We start from the raw sequence: 18812 nt of genomic DNA on the forward strand, positions 1-18812 counted from the left end.
CGAGCTAAAACAAAAATCTTATAAGTAATATTCGTGTAAACAGAGGTTCTTTTCAAAAGAAAAAGGTTCCTTTCTTTCATTTGATTAAATTTCAGTAACGATGCTTTAATAGATCCGATTATTGTTGATGCCCCGTCTCAGCTACAACGAAATTGTTTTATTCAATTATGCGGGCTCTGTGACAGTATGGCGGCCTAATGTCTTTGACGTAGTCGCCGTAGTGGACAATTGAAGTGCAAATTGAATTCTCTGTGGTATGGCGAAGTGCCAGGTTATCCAAACCGAATTATTTAAAAACTAGCAGCCGCCCGCGACTTCGTACGCGTGGAACCCGTTTTACCCCCTTCATCTATCTTACGCGGCTTAGATTTTTTCATACTAATGTTTTTTCCCGCTAACTCCCGTTCCCGTTGGAATTTCGCAATATCCTGTTGTAACTAAGCTTTAAGTTTACTAAGGTACCTGCATGCCAAATTTCAAGCGTCTATCTTAAGTGGCTTAGATTTTTTCATACAAATGTTTTTTCCCGCTAACTCCCGTTCCCGTAGGAATTTTGCAATATCCTGTTATAACTAAGCTTTAAGTTTACTAAGGTACCTGCTTGCTAAATTTCAAGCGTCTAACTTAAGCGGTTTAGATTTTTCATACAAAAGGATTTTCCCTCTTGTTCCCGTTTCCGTGAGAATTTCGGGAATTCCTTGTTGTAACTAAGCTCTAAGTTTAATAAGGTACCTATATGCCAAATTTCAAGCGTCTAACTTAAGCGGTTTAGATTTTTCATACAAAAGGATTTTCCCGCTAATGCCCGTTCCCGTGGGAATTCCTTAGTATCCTATAACCTGCCCAGGAGTATGGAGAATAATTGTACCAAGTTTCGTTAAAATCCGTCAAGTAGTTTTTGTTTCTATAAGGAACATACAGACAGACAGACAGACAGACAGACAGACATTGTCGGAAACATTATTCAATGAAAATATTGTCCGAACCCTTAGTATTTCTCTTCGACAAATACATTAACACATTGTGAACCACTTTTCTTTCACGACTATAAAAATATTCTAGCAATTTAATTCACAAAATCAATTGCACACATTTAAAATAAAGTTTGTTTACACTTTGACAACAATACACTGACATGCAAGGTGACATGTCAATGAAGTTTTCAGTTATTGTTGCCATTAAAAGAAATTAGTACCATTAGTTTTCCGCAACATGGCGAGGGTTTTTATGTTCCTGGTCAGGCTATACAACTCAACCCATATCTTTATAGTCACCAAAGTATTTTGTATACCAACTCAAATCTGAAAACACTTTGAGGTCATTTATTTCAGTTCTTTTTCTTAAACTACCTGATAAAGTTATTCATGATCACAATATGAGTAAAATAAATCATTTATAGTTGTATAGGGTGCAGTGTAAGGATCAAGTTGGCAAAACAATGAATGCAGATCATTGGTTGGAACATTGAAATCAGGGTACNTTAGAATGGTGTTATACTCCTCAAACGTCAGCTTCTGTTCTCCTACTACTCTCCTCAAATGATGTTTCAAACTGCGTACAGCACGTTCCCAAAGTCCGCCAGCGCTGGGCCAGGCGGGGGCGTTAAAGTGCCACTCAATTTTCATCTCTGTTACTTCCGCTAGGAAGCTCTCGTTGAAGATTTGTTGCAGTTGTTGCCACTGGTCTTGCAGTGTTCTATTGGCACCAACAAAGTTGGTACCATTGTCGCTGTAGATGTGGCACGGTGATCCTCTGCGNCTAAGATCCAGGACAAGGAGGGAATCCCTCCAGACCAGCAGCGACTTATCTTCGCCGGTAAGCAGTTAGAAGATGGCCGCACCCTTTCTGACTACAACATCCAGAAAGAGTCCACCCTTCATCTGGTGCTCCGTCTGCGCGGTGGTATGCAGATCTTCGTGAAAACCCTCACAGGCAAGACCATCACCCTTGAGGTTGAGCCATCTGACACCATTGAGAATGTGAAGGCCAAGATCCAAGACAAGGAGGGAATCCCCCCAGACCAGCAGCGACTCATCTTCGCCGGCAAGCAGTTGGAAGATGGCCGCACCTTGTCCGACTACAATATCCAGAAAGAGTCCACCCTTCATCTGGTGCTCCGTCTGCGCGGTGGTATGCAGATCTTCGTGAAAACCCTCACTGGCAAAACCATCACCCTCGAGGTTGAGCCATCTGACACCATTGAAAATGTGAAGGCTAAAATTCAAGACAAAGAGGGAATCCCCCCAGACCAGCAGCGTCTGATCTTCGCTGGCAAGCAGTTGGAAGACGGCCGCACCTTGTCCGATTACAACATCCAGAAAGAGTCCACTTTGCATTTAGTACTCCGTCTGCGTGGTGGTATGCAGATCTTCGTGAAAACCCTCACCGGCAAGACCATCACCCTTGAGGTTGAGCCATCTGACACCATTGAAAATGTGAAGGCCAAGATCCAAGACAAAGAGGGAATCCCCCCAGACCAGCAGCGTCTCATCTTCGCTGGCAAGCAGCTCGAGGATGGCCGCACCTTGTCCGACTACAATATCCAGAAAGAGTCCACCCTACATCTGGTATTGCGTCTGCGTGGTGGAATGCAGATCTTCGTGAAAACCCTCACAGGCAAGACCATCACCCTTGAGGTTGAGCCATCTGACACTATCGAAAATGTGAAGGCCAAAATTCAGGACAAGGAGGGTATCCCCCCAGATCAGCAGCGACTTATCTTTGCCGGCAAGCAGCTCGAGGATGGCCGCACCCTTTCTGACTACAACATCCAGAAAGAGTCCACCCTTCACCTTGTACTGCGTCTTCGTGGTGGCATGCAGATTTTCGTAAAGACTCTCACAGGCAAAACCATCACTCTGGAGGTTGAGGCCTCTGACACTATCGAAAATGTGAAGGCCAAGATCCAAGACAAGGAGGGAATCCCTTGTTACGTCATGCATTTTCTTAATGTTTGTTAGTGAAGGTTGCTGCATAGTTGGTAGGTTGAATAGTATGTTGATATGAGACGTAAAAATTAGTCTTTCGTTGTTATATCGATGGTTCAAGATGTTCCAGGATGTTAAGTAATTGTCAGTAGATATTGACAAATGTTGAATCAACCTCTCAGCCTCACCTCTCAGTTTACTTTTCAGAAATTGCATTTTCTGTGCATGTGATAATGTTGGATTGTTATGAATTGCCTCATTGAACAAGTCTTTGAAGGACACCCACTGCGTGTAGTTCCCACCGAACACCGGGATGTCTAATGTTGGAGTTGTTTTNAACCATTTTTAGTAGATTTCTACTTTTTTGGTAAATTTGAGGCAAAGAGAACGATGATTTAGTAGTGCGAAATCGTTTAGTAGATTTTGGTAGAAAATTGGTATTTTTAGAACATTCTTATAAATGGTAGTCCAAAATTAAATAGTAACCGAGCCGAGAATCCAGGCCAAAAAAAAGGCCAGGCCAAATAATCTACCAACTTTTTCATTATATCGACAAAAATAGTTAGCGGGCCGCAATTTATAATGAGTTTAGAACCTCTGATATTTAATTTTTTTTATCAACTCTCGGCGAACAGACTTTAGTGACGATGTTTGACGTAAACTCACACTAAGCCCTCTGGTGACCAAAGAGGAGTTAGTTAATGCAGGCTCTGTTGAAGTTAAGTTATACAGTACGCGGGCCACCTAATGGACAAATAGTTACACATTCCCTAGTCCCAATAAGAACCTCCTGACGATAACAGAGCAGTTACACATTATACGGTTCAGCTGACTACAAAAAAGGAAGTAATACACATTGCAGGCCATATGATCATCAAGGGAGTTACATATTGCCGTATCTACAGTAGCAATTACTCATCTTCACTCCGATCATCACTTTTCTTGCACATCTCTTGAGGAAAAGCAAGCTTATACCCTTTATAATAAATCCCACAGTAGCTGTATAACATACCTTGTTCTGGTGCCTGGCCTGCTGCGGCACGCACAGCGGCCGCAACGCTTCAAGCCACGCACGTTGTTCCCCAGCTGTGTTGGCGGCCAAGAAAGTATGCGTGGACAGGCAAGGCAGCGCCCGCTCTACCAGTTGGAAGCAGAACTCGCGGTCCCAAAGCGATTCGTGCACCTAAACAAAAGGAACAAACAGATGGCTTAGTGTGAGTTTACATTAAACGTCGTCACTAGCGAGCGATTTAAATAATATCAGAAAAAATACAAATGAGTAGGTCATCTTCATAGAAACGCACGGGCGCGGTTTGTATGTGAGCGCGCCAACACGTTTGCGGCGCGCATGCACACACTGACAAAATTTAGCGGGGATTAGCGGGGAGCCAGTCGTGGTTGCGCCGAATTTTGACCTACTCATTTGTATTTACTCTGATAATATAAGATTTTAGTTCTTGAAAGTTTCCGCTAGGGGCTTTTTTACGCAGTCGACATCGAATGCGTTTGACGTACCTAAACTCACACTACCTACGTCCTCATATGACTTATATTTGAAACATGAAATTCTTACGCGAGCACAACTGCGGACAACATTAGTTTATCGAATTTAATATTAACATGAGGAAATGAAAATAAAAAATCATTTATGTACCATAACAACAAACACATACCTGATACAGATAAGCGCACGACAAATCGATCAAGCCCTTAGGCTTGGTTCTCTTAGGGGAGTCGTAGAAGTACAAATGGGTGTCAGTTCCCTCCTGCAGTAAGACAAAGTACAGAGCCTTCCATTTCTTGGCGCCTTTGTCTGATTTCTTGTTCAGGTAGCCCTGGTGCTTGATGCCTTTCATCTTCTTCAAGCCGATCTGGTCTCGGCACTCGCGTAGTGTTGCGTATATTTTCTCGGCTGCGGCACCGGTAGCGTTTTGCTGCGGTTCGATTTGGTGACCTTCCGCGATTAGCTGAGGAAAATAAAGTAATGTATTTGTAATTGCCGATTTGTATGAAACATCTCAGTGTTCTTCATCTCATGTTTATACATACAGTCGTTGACTTCTGTCTGTGAGTAATGTAGTTACGAATATTTAAGCGTGTTTTTAACACTATTTCATTGAATATTATAAAGACTAGCAATAATTTTCGAAATCCGATTACAAACTTATTCGACATAGCTTTCCGGTTTTTAATCTTGTAATACTAACTGGTGTTATAAATACGGAAAGTTTTTTTTTATATCAAAATGTGTTTATATCAGGAAAACTTTAACGTTCAGATTTATTGTTGCTGAATCAAAAAGTAAATAATGTACAGTAAATCATCATTATTCAAAGGAGATAACAGTTGTTTTTACTTTTTCAAAATACCAGATCATTATAATAAAGACTTCAACAGTTCAACATAGGCCGTACTTCTGTCAATCACTTACCGGTTGCCCCAAAGTGTGTCCTTCCACAATTTGCTCCTTCCTGTATCTGTTGATGACCGCATCCAGGCACTCGAACGTTCTACCGCCCATGAGATACCTCACTCCCTTCTTCTCTATCCTGAACCTTTGTATCTGGTTGTTGATGTGGAAGAACAGGGAATAATCCCCTGGAGAATTATCCGAGGGTCTCACAAGGAAGCTTCCAGGCCCGGCTTTCACTAGCATGTCCACTGCTTCGCTCTTGGTGCAGTTGGGATGGAACCAGGAGAAGACGGTGTTAGGGTCTATAGACGGATCCAGATCCTCAACTAACTCCCTGAAGATCATTCCTTGTTCACCGGTTCTGGGTTGGAAAATAATGATTTAAGTCAGTAAACTGATAATACGTAGAAGTTATTATCCAATGTCAATTTGACGTATCTATGCCATAAAATAATAAAGGATTGGCTCAACATTGGGGATCATCAAAATAGCTTTAAACTAATTAATACATGAGACAGGTGATGACTGAAGGATTGAATTCTTCTGGAGGGAAATTTTACTTAGATAATAGCATGATAGAGTCTACCCACATTGAGTATTTATGTTCAGTAGGAGTGTACCAAAATATAATTATAATTAATGTATCCGTAATTATCTATTTACGTCTGATGATTCGTTCTCTAGTCGACGTTTGAGAATATAGATAAAGAGCTAGATCAACAACATTATTACTATTTACAAACATCCTAAGTAATAATCTATGACTCACATATTTCACAATGTTACACTCGTGTTAGTGAGCTGTGAACTAATTGTGATAATAGTAAGGTTAACGCACGATTAACTGCCTTCCTTTATTTATAATATTATCGTTATGAGCAATCGCAACGGAAAATGTAATTAAAATAATAAAACATTTATGTACCTAATTATAAATAGAAAACTAGGTATTAACCAGCGAGGTATAATAGTTCCTTAGCAAAGGTTTCAGTGCCTTTAGAAAATCTGAAATGAAAATAGATTTCGATTCAATAAAGTTATACACATTAAGTTTTGATCATTCGCCTTCGCGATCTCTTATGAAATCACATTTGCGAAACTGACTACTAACCTAGCTAGTAAGTTGGTAGATGAACTGAGGGATCATAACATAAAAGAGCCGGCATAACACAATACCAGGATGTAGTTCATTACTTTTTAGGATCATGGCACTAGTGGGTTTATGGCGTATATTTTACATTTATAAGGCAGAGTTAATGTTGTATTATTTCAGTTACTGTGACAGCCTAATCTAGAAGGGATCAACAGAACTACAATTGAGTTGATTACAAATACATCTTGACTTTTTAGTTCTTTTAAGCGATTATCACACTGCACCGCGCTCCGCCGCGGTACGCGGGACGACAGATTTTTTTTTTTAATTTATTTAGGAAAACAACTGAACAATACATATTTTTTCTTAAGATAGTTCAATAAATATACAGACTAATTGGACAGTCAACGGCGTTATCCTAGTTTAATAAAATTAACATGCAATGTACGTACCCTTCAGATACTTAATAAATTACCACTACTAATAACATAAATGCGAAAGTGTCAACAAAACGCAAAGGCCACATGGAACTTCATGATACCTTACAGAACCAATTTAATCATTATAATTATGCAAGTACCTTAGTTTGTATAGAAAACACGCGCGGCACAACACACTGAAATGCGTTTGCGCGCGGGATTCGTTATATGTCGCCACGCGGACCGCGGCAGAGCGCGGTGCAGTGTGATAATCGCCTTAACAACCATCATTTGACGTCCCTTGCTGTCTGGCCTAAAGGTCATAGCAGACTTATCAACTCGAAAAGGGATCAACACCGTATCGCCTTTTGCGAGCTGTCATCGCCTTTTGCGCGCTGTCAACCGCGAGACAAAGCGTTTACATTACGGTGCGGATAAGTTAGCGATGCAGTATGGAGTTTCATACAAATAATACAGGCTCGAATTGATAAGGGTCACTTCCCTTTCCAGGATAAGTGTGCTACGTCCTTAAAGCGACCACTCCTCTCGCTTCACTTGGCTATAATTTGAAGGTCACAACATCTAAAAACACTTACCGATGTGCGGTGACCCAAAGCCAGCCATCGCCCATGTCGTTATGGACGAAAAAGATGTCGCCTTTCTGGAACGTCAACTCGTCAGTGTCGGGCATCTTGGTGTATGGAAGTATTGCCACCACTCTCTGTGAAGAAATATTCACAAACATTAATATGAGGTCTCACAGTGCGCGTGGACTCACAGAGTGACAGATGAACCAATCACAGAGCTCTATTAAACACTGTGCGTTCGATTTACTGCTGCTTGCTTGCAAGCATTGTTTTTGTGAATACGTGCGATAGTCTGTTTATTACGTCTTCAAGAGACTTTCCAACTTGGATGATATTTGGCACCAATAGGCTTTAGTCATTTGCCATATAATTTTGTCATAAAAAGAAATGGATGTGAGTTAGTTTAGGAAACTCTTCATTTTTCTGATTAGGGGTGTGTACTAGGAAAGAAATTAAGTGTTTTCTCTGACAAATCATGCAGACAAAGCATAGGGGTGTGTACTAGGAAAGAAATAAAGTGTTTTCTCTGACAAATCATGCAGACGAAACTGCAGGCAGAAGTTGTTATTTTCCATAAACTCTTACCTTTTTATCATTAACTGGTTCAGGGGGAGGTACAGGCTCCACTAGTCTCTCTCTCTTCAACAAGTCCGAGCAGTGACTGTAGAACCCCACCAGTTCAGTTAGGGAGTCGAACTGACGACCGCCTATGTAGTAGTCGCCGCAAACTGCTGTTATTCTATACAAATACAAGATTAGTGCCAAAACTAAAAAAAAAAACAAAATTTTCAAGTAAAGTTACTAAACTATTGTAAAAATACCTGAAATGGTTTATTCCAGTTCTTCCCAAGTAGCTCAGAACATATGACCCTGGCTTCCTGTCACTCTCTCGAACTGAAAAGCACAGATGTATTAAAAACCTTGCTATGTTGCATCCAAGATCCAACTTAAGGGTACTTTAAGGAATGTCCAATAAGGAAAATAAATGCTCCCCCAATCTAAGGTAGAGGATAATTTAAAAGCATATCCATGAATAAATAATGATAGCAAATATTCCTCAATGTAAAAATTTAGGAAATTATAAGTGTTTATTTATCATTATAAAGCAAAGAAATCTGTTATACAATACAAGCAAAACACTTGATACTGATTGGCACTTCTGTGTGGGAACTGGGAAACTGTCTGTATTGTAAGTGAAATAATGTGTGAGAAAAAGATATCTCTTAGAGGCATCGTTTGTTTTGCAATACTACTTAATAGCGTAAAAACAAGCATTGTAGTAGTAAAAGTAAATTATTAGACGCTTTCCTTCTCAAATAGGAATGAAAAAGAAAACTTATTGAAACCACCAATAAAGATCCACATACCTACATAACTCTTAGTAGGTTACTCCTAATAAATTGTTTTAATAACACTTGCTCATAAAGTGGCACTTATTGCAGACTCATAAGATTCACAATGCAGCTTAGATATGCATTCATTATTTTTAGCTCACTGGGTTTTAGAAATATGAGCAAAGTTTTTATGATTAACAACAGTAAACACTCACTGAACATTTTTGTGTGGATAGGAATCTTATCATAGTAACTTCCTTAAAATATGACTCATTGTCATATTTATTTCACATTTAAGTAGTTTATTTTTTAGAAGACAATTTCCTGTCTTATCATCAGAAACATTTATATTTAAATAGTCTAATTAAAACACTTAAATTATTCTAGCATAATTAGTGAACTTTGCATTTCAATTACAGAAACAATGTTTACATTAAATAATGAAATAGAAAAAAAGTGTAGCAGAATTCAATGCTTAACAGAAAAATTTTTAGCCTCAAATTGATTTTAAATATACCAAATACTCACCCAGATAACTTCCAAGATTGGCAGCTTTCCACAGCCTCTCTTCAGCCGTGTATCTGTCCAGCCGGCCATGATACCACTCTGTCTCCGGAGGGGCCAGGACAGCTTGTCTCTCTCCTAGTAAAAGAAAGTCCTAATGAAATGACATAAAGTAAAAGAGTACTAATGAAATAACATAATTTACTGTAATCAACTATAACTACCTAATGTCCTATGCGAAAAATTTGCCCCAAGAGTTATTAGAGAATTAAGAATGCTTTGAAAATTCTAGTAAACAATCATCTTATACCAATTTAAATTCAAGTTTTGAAAGGGTCCCAATTAAGTATTGCTAAAAACCGAATTCCATACTATACATACAGTAGTACTGGCAATGCCAGAACAGAAACAATATCATAGATATTGTTTCACATTATATTTATTTTTGAACAATGTGTTGAGAGATCTTACCATTAGTGCTAGGACCATTGGCTTCATATATTTCTAAGTCTCCTGCTAGCTCGGCGATGTCACCTCCGCCGTCTTCAGACTCGGTAGATGGTGAACCTAACTTGTCCTTTACAGGGGGTCCTATGGGAGCCCCCATGGAGCGAATCAAATCAGCCATTTTAAAACTATTTCACACCTCAGGCTACAAGATATCACTTCACTTGTTTAAATACAAAGCACATCTATGAGTCATAGTTCAGAGATAGCTGGGGATGAAAACTGCATCCTAAACTACAAAGAACAAACTAATTCCTCAAGTCCTATACAAAAATGCTCCAATGTCGTATGTTCCGATGTTTACAGTAATCTTTTATTTTGGTGATGTTAACACAGAAATGACTACAAAAACTTATAAACAGAAATAGATGTCCAATCCCTCTACGACATTTCTTTATTAGAGTTTCTTCAAACACAATTTCAGGCAGAAAATCATGAAATTTGTTGATTCACTTCATTCATTCCGATTTTGATACGCCCCCGAAAAAAAGTTTCTGACAGTTTGATACAATGTTGCAAACAAAAATAAATATATTCTATTCTGAATGTTGGTATGAACTTTACTTCATTATTTTTATAACGGTATTGGTACATAACGTTATTCACTTATTCAGATCATTTGATAAAAGGATAATTAATCACTAGCTTTTGTTAGCGCGTTTAATTCAGTTGGTCTCAGATATTTATAATTTATAGTAATAAACTTAAAATTTCTAAACAAACAATAAAACTGTAAAGTTTCATAAGAATCTGTTCAGTATTTTTTGCATGAAAGAGTAACAAAAATGCTCATAAACTTTTTTATTTTAATATTGTAGTAGCGGTATGTTTTAATCCGTACTTTACGTGAAAATAACTTTCATATACACGCGTAAACCACGAAACCGATTGAAATGAAATTTATGACAGCGATAGTTCTTTGTTTGAGAAAATGGAGCCTCAAAAGAAAACTTCTTTTTTTATTTATGCATAGCAAGGCAGGTATTTGACCACAATCTCACCTGATGTTAAGTGGGCATATCTGCCCTGTACTGTAAACTGTAAGTGCCTATTCACTCTCGCCTTGAAGAGGCCTCTACAAATTCAGCAAGAGTTGATGCGATCAACACAAGCAATTATACTTATTCATGCGTTGTCTGATTTGAATGTTCTGTGTTCAAATAACAATTTTGAATAGTGTGAGTTGAGGGGTATTTTCATTAGCCGTTAGCGCCCGCATTAGCCCGCGATAGATTTTTGAAACTCATGCCGTAGGTCCCGCATGGGAGGTACCATTTTCATGCGGGCAGCCCTTGCCTTCGGAATAGTGACCAACATTCCGTTCCGATCTATGAAAATCCACCCGATCAATGAAAACCTACGTGCGTGATCTATCCTTACATTTACTAAGTATCTCCAATAATAGGTACATTTACAATTGTACAAAAATAATTTTCTGTTACTAAAAACTACAAAAGCATAATAAAATTCCTTATTGGAAACTAGGAATATTTTTTATTTCATAATGTAATAACGGTATTTATATTATTAAATCTGGTTTTAGGTTGGCTAAACTGATTTCGTGAGTTACCAGATTAAAAAATAAGGGTATAAATACCATGACGTTTCTCGAAAACTTGTCAAATAAATATTTCGTGTGAATCGCAATTATTGTGTTGTGAATTTGGTCTTGTTTTATTTTTACATTGTAAGCTGTATAATTTCGTTAATTACTACTAAGGACTAAAATAGTAAGTAGATTTTTAATTAATTATTTCAATCTTTCGAATTTACAGTCAAAATCTATAAAATGGGTTGACACAAAATCAGATTGCCCGACGCCATTTTGTGTTCGAGAACTTTCTTTGTTCTTTCTTTGTCTTTCAAATCAATACTTCGTACCTACGCAGAACAACGCATTCCATCAAATTTGCAGTTACCTTTGTCCTAAAAGTTAATTTCATTGTTTCAGATATCAATATGCAGATTTTCGTCAAAACACTGACTGGTAAAACCATAACTTTGGAGGTAGAACCTTCGGACACCATCGAAAATGTAAAAGCTAAGATCCAAGACAAAGAAGGTATTCCCCCAGATCAGCAGCGTCTGATCTTCGCTGGTAAGCAACTTGAGGATGGCCGCACCCTATCCGACTACAATATTCAAAAAGAATCCACCCTGCATCTGGTACTCCGTCTGCGTGGTGGTATGCAGATCTTCGTCAAGACTCTCACAGGCAAAACCATCACCCTCGAGGTTGAGCCATCTGACACCATTGAAAATGTGAAGGCTAAAATTCAAGACAAAGAGGGAATCCCCCCAGACCAGCAGCGACTCATCTTTGCCGGCAAGCAGCTTGAGGATGGCCGCACCTTGTCCGATTACAATATCCAGAAAGAGTCCACCCTACATCTGGTATTGCGTCTACGCGGTGGAATGCAGATCTTCGTCAAAACTCTCACAGGCAAGACCATCACCCTCGAGGTTGAGCCTTCTGACACCATTGAGAATGTGAAGGCCAAGATTCAAGACAAGGAGGGAATCCCCCCAGACCAGCAGCGTCTCATCTTCGCCGGCAAGCAGTTGGAAGATGGCCGCACCTTATCTGACTATAACATCCAGAAAGAGTCCACCCTCCATCTGGTACTCCGTCTGCGCGGTGGTATGCAGATCTTCGTCAAGACTCTCACAGGCAAGACTATCACACTTGAGGTTGAGCCATCTGACACNTCTCTCTACAGGCTGACAGATGGAAAATCTAAATAAATTGTGCTTAGGTACTATCCATTACCAGTTTTAAACAACAAACGCTGCTTTAGAAGGCACGTTGATCCGTCGTCCCTAAAACATTAAGACCCATAGAAAAATATGTTAGATGTATACCTATTTTTTCCGTACACAAGGCGGTTATGAAGAAAATTGATTTTTTATCCTACTAGTAACACAATAACCAGTTTCAAACAACAAACCCTGCTTTAGTCTGCTTTAGAAGGCACGTTGATCCGTCGTCCCTAAAACGTTAAGACTAGGGCATGTAATATCGGAAGGTTTTCAATTCCGATATTGGATTCCGATATTAGATCTTAATATCGGAATTCCGATATTAATATCGGAATTGAGTTCATGCGCTATAAAATTAATATTTGGTTAAATTCGTAAGAATTCTGGATTGTTTACAATAAAATAATGATTTTAATCAAAATCTATAATTTGGTACAAAACAGCACTTCATAAAATTGAAGTATTTCAAAACAATTTTTACGTTATGGGTATCCATTGCATTTGGTTTTTTATGTGACAAGAGGCAAACGAGCAGACGGACCTAGCAAATAATTAAAGTGTTTTTGTAAAATCACAGGTATTAAACAAACTTTTACTCCTTCATTATATTACCCTGTTTTATGTTGGAGGAATGAATTTTAGAGTCATTCAAATCACGTGTTACAAAAATTTTAGAGAGTGGTAAAAAACTTGAATATGCTTGTTATTATTTGTTCCTTTTTCATTATCGATGTACAACTCACAAAACCACGAGCCATCATCATCATCATCATATCAGCCATAGGACGTCCACTGCTGAACACAGGCTCCGATGCTGATTTTCACAATGGCTGGTTGGTGGCGGCCTACATCTAGCGCCTTCCTGCTACCTTTATGAGGTCGTCAGTCCACCTTGTGGTTATGAGTCCTACGCTGCGCTTTCCGGTACGTGGCCTCCACTTCAGAATTTTGCTGCCTCATCGTCCGTCTGTTTGGCGTACTAAGGCAGAACCGTTGGAAGACATTATCACAATGCTCGAAGACCTTAATCGAGTTTCCCAACAGGTAGGCCTTCGGATGAATATGGAAAAAACGAAGCTTATGTCGAATGTCCATGTTGCCCCTTACTCTGTTTCGGTTAGGAGCTCAATTCTCGAGATTGTTGACAAGTAAGTATATCTATCTCGGACAAACGATTAGCTAGGTAGTTAGATGCAATTTCGAAAAAGAGATAAATCGTCGAATACGAAGATGAGAGTCTTCAATTAGTGTGTGTTACCAGTGATGATATACGGCTCGAAAACGTGGCCTTTGAATTTATGACACAGCGTGCTATGGAGAGGGATAAGTTTGGTGTTTCTTTACGAGATCTAATCAGAAATGAGGAGCTCCGTAAACTAACCAAAGTCGCTGATATAGCCCGACGGATTAGCAAGTTGAAGTGGTAGTGGGCAGGGCACATAGTACGCAGAACTGACGGTCCATAGTCCAGTAAAATTAATGTTTGAAAGGGAGTTGAGATGTCTTTCTTTGTTGACCAATAATCACTTACCATCAGGTGATCCGTCTGCTCGTTTGCCTCCTGTCACATAAAAAAAAACCAAGGACCTATGGCAAATGCTAAAATCGATTTAGAACAAGTTCAATTAACCATAAATAGTGATGGTGAGAGACTGGAGAAAATCATTGGTCTTTGCCAATCATGTACTTTGGGCTTTGTGGCACGTTTTGGTGAGTTTAAACGCTTTGTTTAAAATCTGAATTAAAACTTTTATCTGATTCCGATATTACGATATTGGATCGCTCAATATCGGAATTGAAATATCGGATCTCGCAGTCCGAGATTCCGATATTACGAGATTCCGAGATTCCGATATTCATGCCCTAGTTAAGACCCATAGAAGATGATAGATGTATACCTAATTTTTCCGTACACGAGAAGGATATAAAGAAAATTTATTTTTCATCCTATACGAGTAGCAATGGATGATGACGAAGCTTTTCAATTACACTTATCAAATTCAATCTAAAAGTCGTGCTCTAACAACCACCGTTCAACCACCCTCAGATTTGGGGATGGAATCCAAATCGCTGAATATTTATAATGTATTGATCGAATCAGTTATCGTGGAGCCCGCCCGACCTCTATGAGTACGTTTTCGTTGGCTCTAAGGCATTAAATACAGGATGTAAAAAACTGAGTCAAGTGTAAAACACGTTACATATTGTACAACAACCTAATTAATCCTAAAATATTAGACGCACGGCACGAATTCATTTAATAAAAGTAGTAGCCGTTAAAACATAGGTACGTTTTATTACATGTTAAGTATTCATATAGACGATAATTTATTCGTTCTATTTTTTTAACAGAATTGATCACAATCTACCAATACTCAATGAATTATTAACTAAATAGCTAATCACTACTTGGAACTCTTTTTTATTTTTGTCTTAATTACATTCTAAACTCTTATGAGTGAATATCAGCAATTCGTTAGCAAACTTTTTGAAATAAACTTTATTTATTACAAACTTTCGCCTTTATAATATTAGTAGGATGTAACATAGTCAGTGTACCTACCATGAGTTTACGTTAGGTGTGCTCGCTAGCGAAAACGTCAAAAATCTCTATGGAGATTTTGTTTCTTGAAAGTAGCCGCTAGGGGCGCTGCACAATATGTCATACAATTAGGTGTCATTTTTTTACGCAGTCGCTAGCGAGCACACGTAACGTAAACTCATGGTAAGCACACAGATTATTTTTTACTGTACTTTGGTAATTTTCTTAAATTTAATATAATCAAAACTAATACGAGTAATGACTGAACAATACATGTCGGAATTACGTCAAACAAATAATTTTCGGCAAACAATGGTGGTGAACTGGTGAGGTTAAAAAAATTACACAATTTTCATTTGCTGGTCGAATTAAAATATATTAAAAATCCTGTGTCGGAGCGAACACTGCAAAGTTCTGACACAATATAAATGTTATTACCAACTTTTGCACCTACATTTTTACTGTTAAAATATCCAGTTTAAGCCATGGTAATTCAGTAGCAGTAGGGATAAAAAAAATATATGAGTAGCTATTTATAAATGTTTGTGTACGGAACCCCAGGCTACTGGGCGGTCTCCGCGAACGCTCTAGCTGCGAACAAAAGACTGCGAGTGCACATGTTTTGTCTTTCTTCCATTTTCTTTTGTCGCACCATTTATTTGTATTGTTGCGTTTGTTCCTAGGGCTGATTCATCCAACGAACCTCCAGCCGCAAACGGACTCACCGAATTCGGAGAGGTAAGAGCGATTCAAGACCTTATCACAACATAGTAAGAACCCCCTAAAGCCTCGCGAAAAGCTTCAAGCGAATTCGTATAGTACCCAATTAGAAATAAGATTCATTTCTGTTTTGCGCCTGAGATCCATTTAGATTGATGAAAAGGAAACGTCAATGCCATTAATTTAGAACTGTAAGTATGTTTGTTGCTAAAACGGACGATTCCAGAGGTCCGGCGTAATAGGACTCAAGGTTGTTGGAGAGAAACTGGACGTTTTTCCAATATGATTAGCGAGTCGTCTTTACAATCAGCAACTTATCTGGATATTTTCCAAGCCGTTATATGAACATAGTTACATTCAATCTCAATCTTAAAAAACCAAACTCTTGATAGTACAACAGAATAATCACGTTGATAAGAAGTAGATTAAAGAAATGTAAATGTTCTAAGGTCATAAAAGAAAATTGGCAATTGAATGGGTTTGGAAATTTCTCAAATATTTTTCATTTCCGAGACACAAAGGACTATTGAAGTAGAATGCTTGGACAATAACGCTGAATCTCATTATAGCGTGATATTACATCTTCGCTCCACCGTCAAAGTTGAATGAATCGAGGTTTACACCCGACTTAAGGTATGAATTTACGACTAAAATATGGAATTGAAATCAGATGAAAGTATCCTATTTATATTATGTGAATGAAAGTTTGGGTCAATATAAATGTCCGTACCTACCGTGCCTTTTGGTATTCTTATCCAGAAAAATCAAGAGGTCGCAATATAAGGGAGAGTCCGCTAATTTGGACCAGTTTTTTTCAATCCCATTTTACACATAGTATTCTTTTGTTTTTGCTAATGTCCATGGTATATAATAAAAGATACATTATTTAACTTACTATTTCATAAGTATTAATTAACATGATTGTTGTATAATTAGCACAAATCAACAAAGTACGAGTTCAGATCTTCGGTCCAATTTAGCCAACCGGTTGGATAATTTGTACCACAGGGTTTCTAAATTGAATTTCAATAAATTTCAAGCCTATAAAAAAACTATGGCAAAATATTATACGATACATTCTTAACAAATTAGGAAACGAAAAGGAACAGTAGTTAATAACATAGACAATCGATATTAATTCCAATTATCGTAACGCACACTTGTACCTTATCTAATTTGCCAGTCTTTTGCTTTCATTTATTGTTAGTCAAACATAACTACGCTATTATAACTTCAAAATAATCACCCTTGAGGTTGAGCCATCTGACACCATTGAGAATGTGAAGGCCAAGATCCAAGACAAGGAGGGAATCCCCCCAGACCAGCAGCGACTCATCTTCGCCGGCAAGCAGCTTGAGGATGGCCGCACCTTGTCCGATTACAATATCCAGAAAGAGTCCACCCTTCATCTGGTGCTCCGTCTGCGCGGTGGTATGCAGATCTTCGTGAAAACCCTCACAGGCAAGACCATCACCCTTGAGGTTGAGCCATCTGACACCATTGAGAATGTGAAGGCCAAGATCCAAGACAAGGAGGGAATCCCCCCAGACCAGCAGCGACTTATCTTCGCCGGCAAGCAGTTGGAAGATGGCCGCACCCTCTCCGACTATAACATCCAGAAAGAGTCCACCCTTCACCTTGTATTGCGTCTGCGTGGTGGCAATTAAATTACGCCAATAACAATTTCTTCAGTATTACTGTATTTCTGTCTACTTTTCTGTGTTATCTGACTTCTCAATGTAATCATTCCATTTAAATTGCAACCAATAAATGAAACTTGATTAGAAGCTTGAATATGTGTTATTTTTTATCCCTTTCATGTTTGACTCATCCATTGCCCATGGTCCTACTACTGCTTTGGTACACTGGTAGAACGGAAAATTTTAGTTTGGTGGTACAAAATCGTATAAAACCCCATATTTTTTCTATAGAACTTTTGGTAGGACCATGGACAACGCACGGGCCTCTGGGCCTAAGCAAGACGAGAGCTGCCATATAAGGCCCGGCTCCCACACTAGCACGCAGAGAGAGGTGTTTTTGTATAACCTATGATGAATGATGATAACCAAATCAGTACCTATATTTCCTTTTTATCATCTATTCTCCGGCTCGGTCGGAAATCTCTGAGATCAGTTATTCAAAAGCAAAACACATCTCTCGTCTCAGCTTTGGTGGAAAAAGCCGGGCCTAAGACTCACTGCACACAGCAGTGCACAGCTTGGATCATTGGATGCCGTCGCGTCGTTCAGGTGCTTGCGGTGCGGTGCCGCGGTGGGCCGCTGGGCGTTGCAACTCTACGATTGCATAAGTAGTGACGAGATAACTTCGAGGGCCATGAACTTTAAAACTGCGTTGAATCAGAGCATGCCCTTATATTTTCCAAGGTTGCTGATTGAGGATTTTTCGAGCTTGAGCGTGCTTATTTTTTCTCTCGTAAGAAGGACCAAAGTGCCACACATCATTACCAACGTATGTGTTGCAGTGTGGCGTGTCAAAGATATTGATTTACACGACCGAGATTCGTCGTCAGCAAGAGTGGGTCAGGAGTAAGGGGGCGTCCATAAATTACGTGAGACAATTTTGGCTATTTTTCAACCCCCCCGCCCCGCTTGGTGAGATTTGGTGAGATTTTGCCTGACCCCCTCCCCCACCCCCAAATCTCACGTGATATTAAAAAAATCCGAAATTTAATAATTTTGGAGTAATATAACTGAGAAACATTTTTTTTGTGTGCTTTAACGTTGTCGCTAACGAGTGCATCAAAAAGATCTATAAAGTTAAAGATTTTAGTTCTTGAAAGTATTTGCTAGGGACGCTGTAATCATCATACATTTAATGTATGTAATTTTTTACGCAGTCGCTAGCGGATGACGATTGTGTAAAGTCGCACTAAGCCCATTGATTACGAATAGATCCAGAAAAACACGTGTAGTGTTAGTACTAGGGTCACATTGTTTTTTTACAGAAGTACCTAGTCTAATTGTTCCTTTCTACAAAATCACTAAT

General features: G+C 38.9%; 1 protein-coding gene across 1 annotated transcript; it reads left to right on the plus strand.

Annotated features, from left to right (window-relative positions):
- Nucleotides 1–1766: 1766 nt before the first annotated feature.
- LOC114358569 (polyubiquitin-C) lies at nucleotides 1767–17600 on the plus strand. Its single transcript, XM_028312572.1, has 3 exons — nucleotides 1767–2918; nucleotides 12074–12247; nucleotides 17060–17600. Exons 1-3 carry the CDS (start codon nucleotides 1905–1907, stop codon nucleotides 17471–17473), a joined length of 1602 nt encoding a protein of 533 aa, XP_028168373.1. The 5' UTR covers nucleotides 1767–1904; the 3' UTR covers nucleotides 17474–17600.
- Nucleotides 17601–18812: the final 1212 nt, after the last annotated feature.

Source organism: Ostrinia furnacalis, unplaced genomic scaffold (assembly GCF_004193835.3).
Source record: "Ostrinia furnacalis isolate ACB-3 unplaced genomic scaffold, ASM419383v2 OfSCF0292, whole genome shotgun sequence".
In the NCBI taxonomy this organism is placed as follows: Eukaryota; Metazoa; Arthropoda; class Insecta; order Lepidoptera; family Crambidae; genus Ostrinia; species Ostrinia furnacalis.

Coding starts and splice junctions, on each gene's coding strand:
- LOC114358569 (XM_028312572.1), top strand. CDS start 1,905: ATGCAGATCTTCGTGAAAACCCTCACAGGCAAGACCATCACCCTTGAG. Junction 2,919..12,073: donor CCAAGATCCAAGACAAGGAG/GGAATCCCTTGT, acceptor CAAGACAAAGAG/GGAATCCCCCCAGACCAGCA. Junction 12,248..17,059: donor GCAAGACCATCACCCTCGAG/GTTGAGCCTTCT, acceptor ATCACCCTTGAG/GTTGAGCCATCTGACACCAT.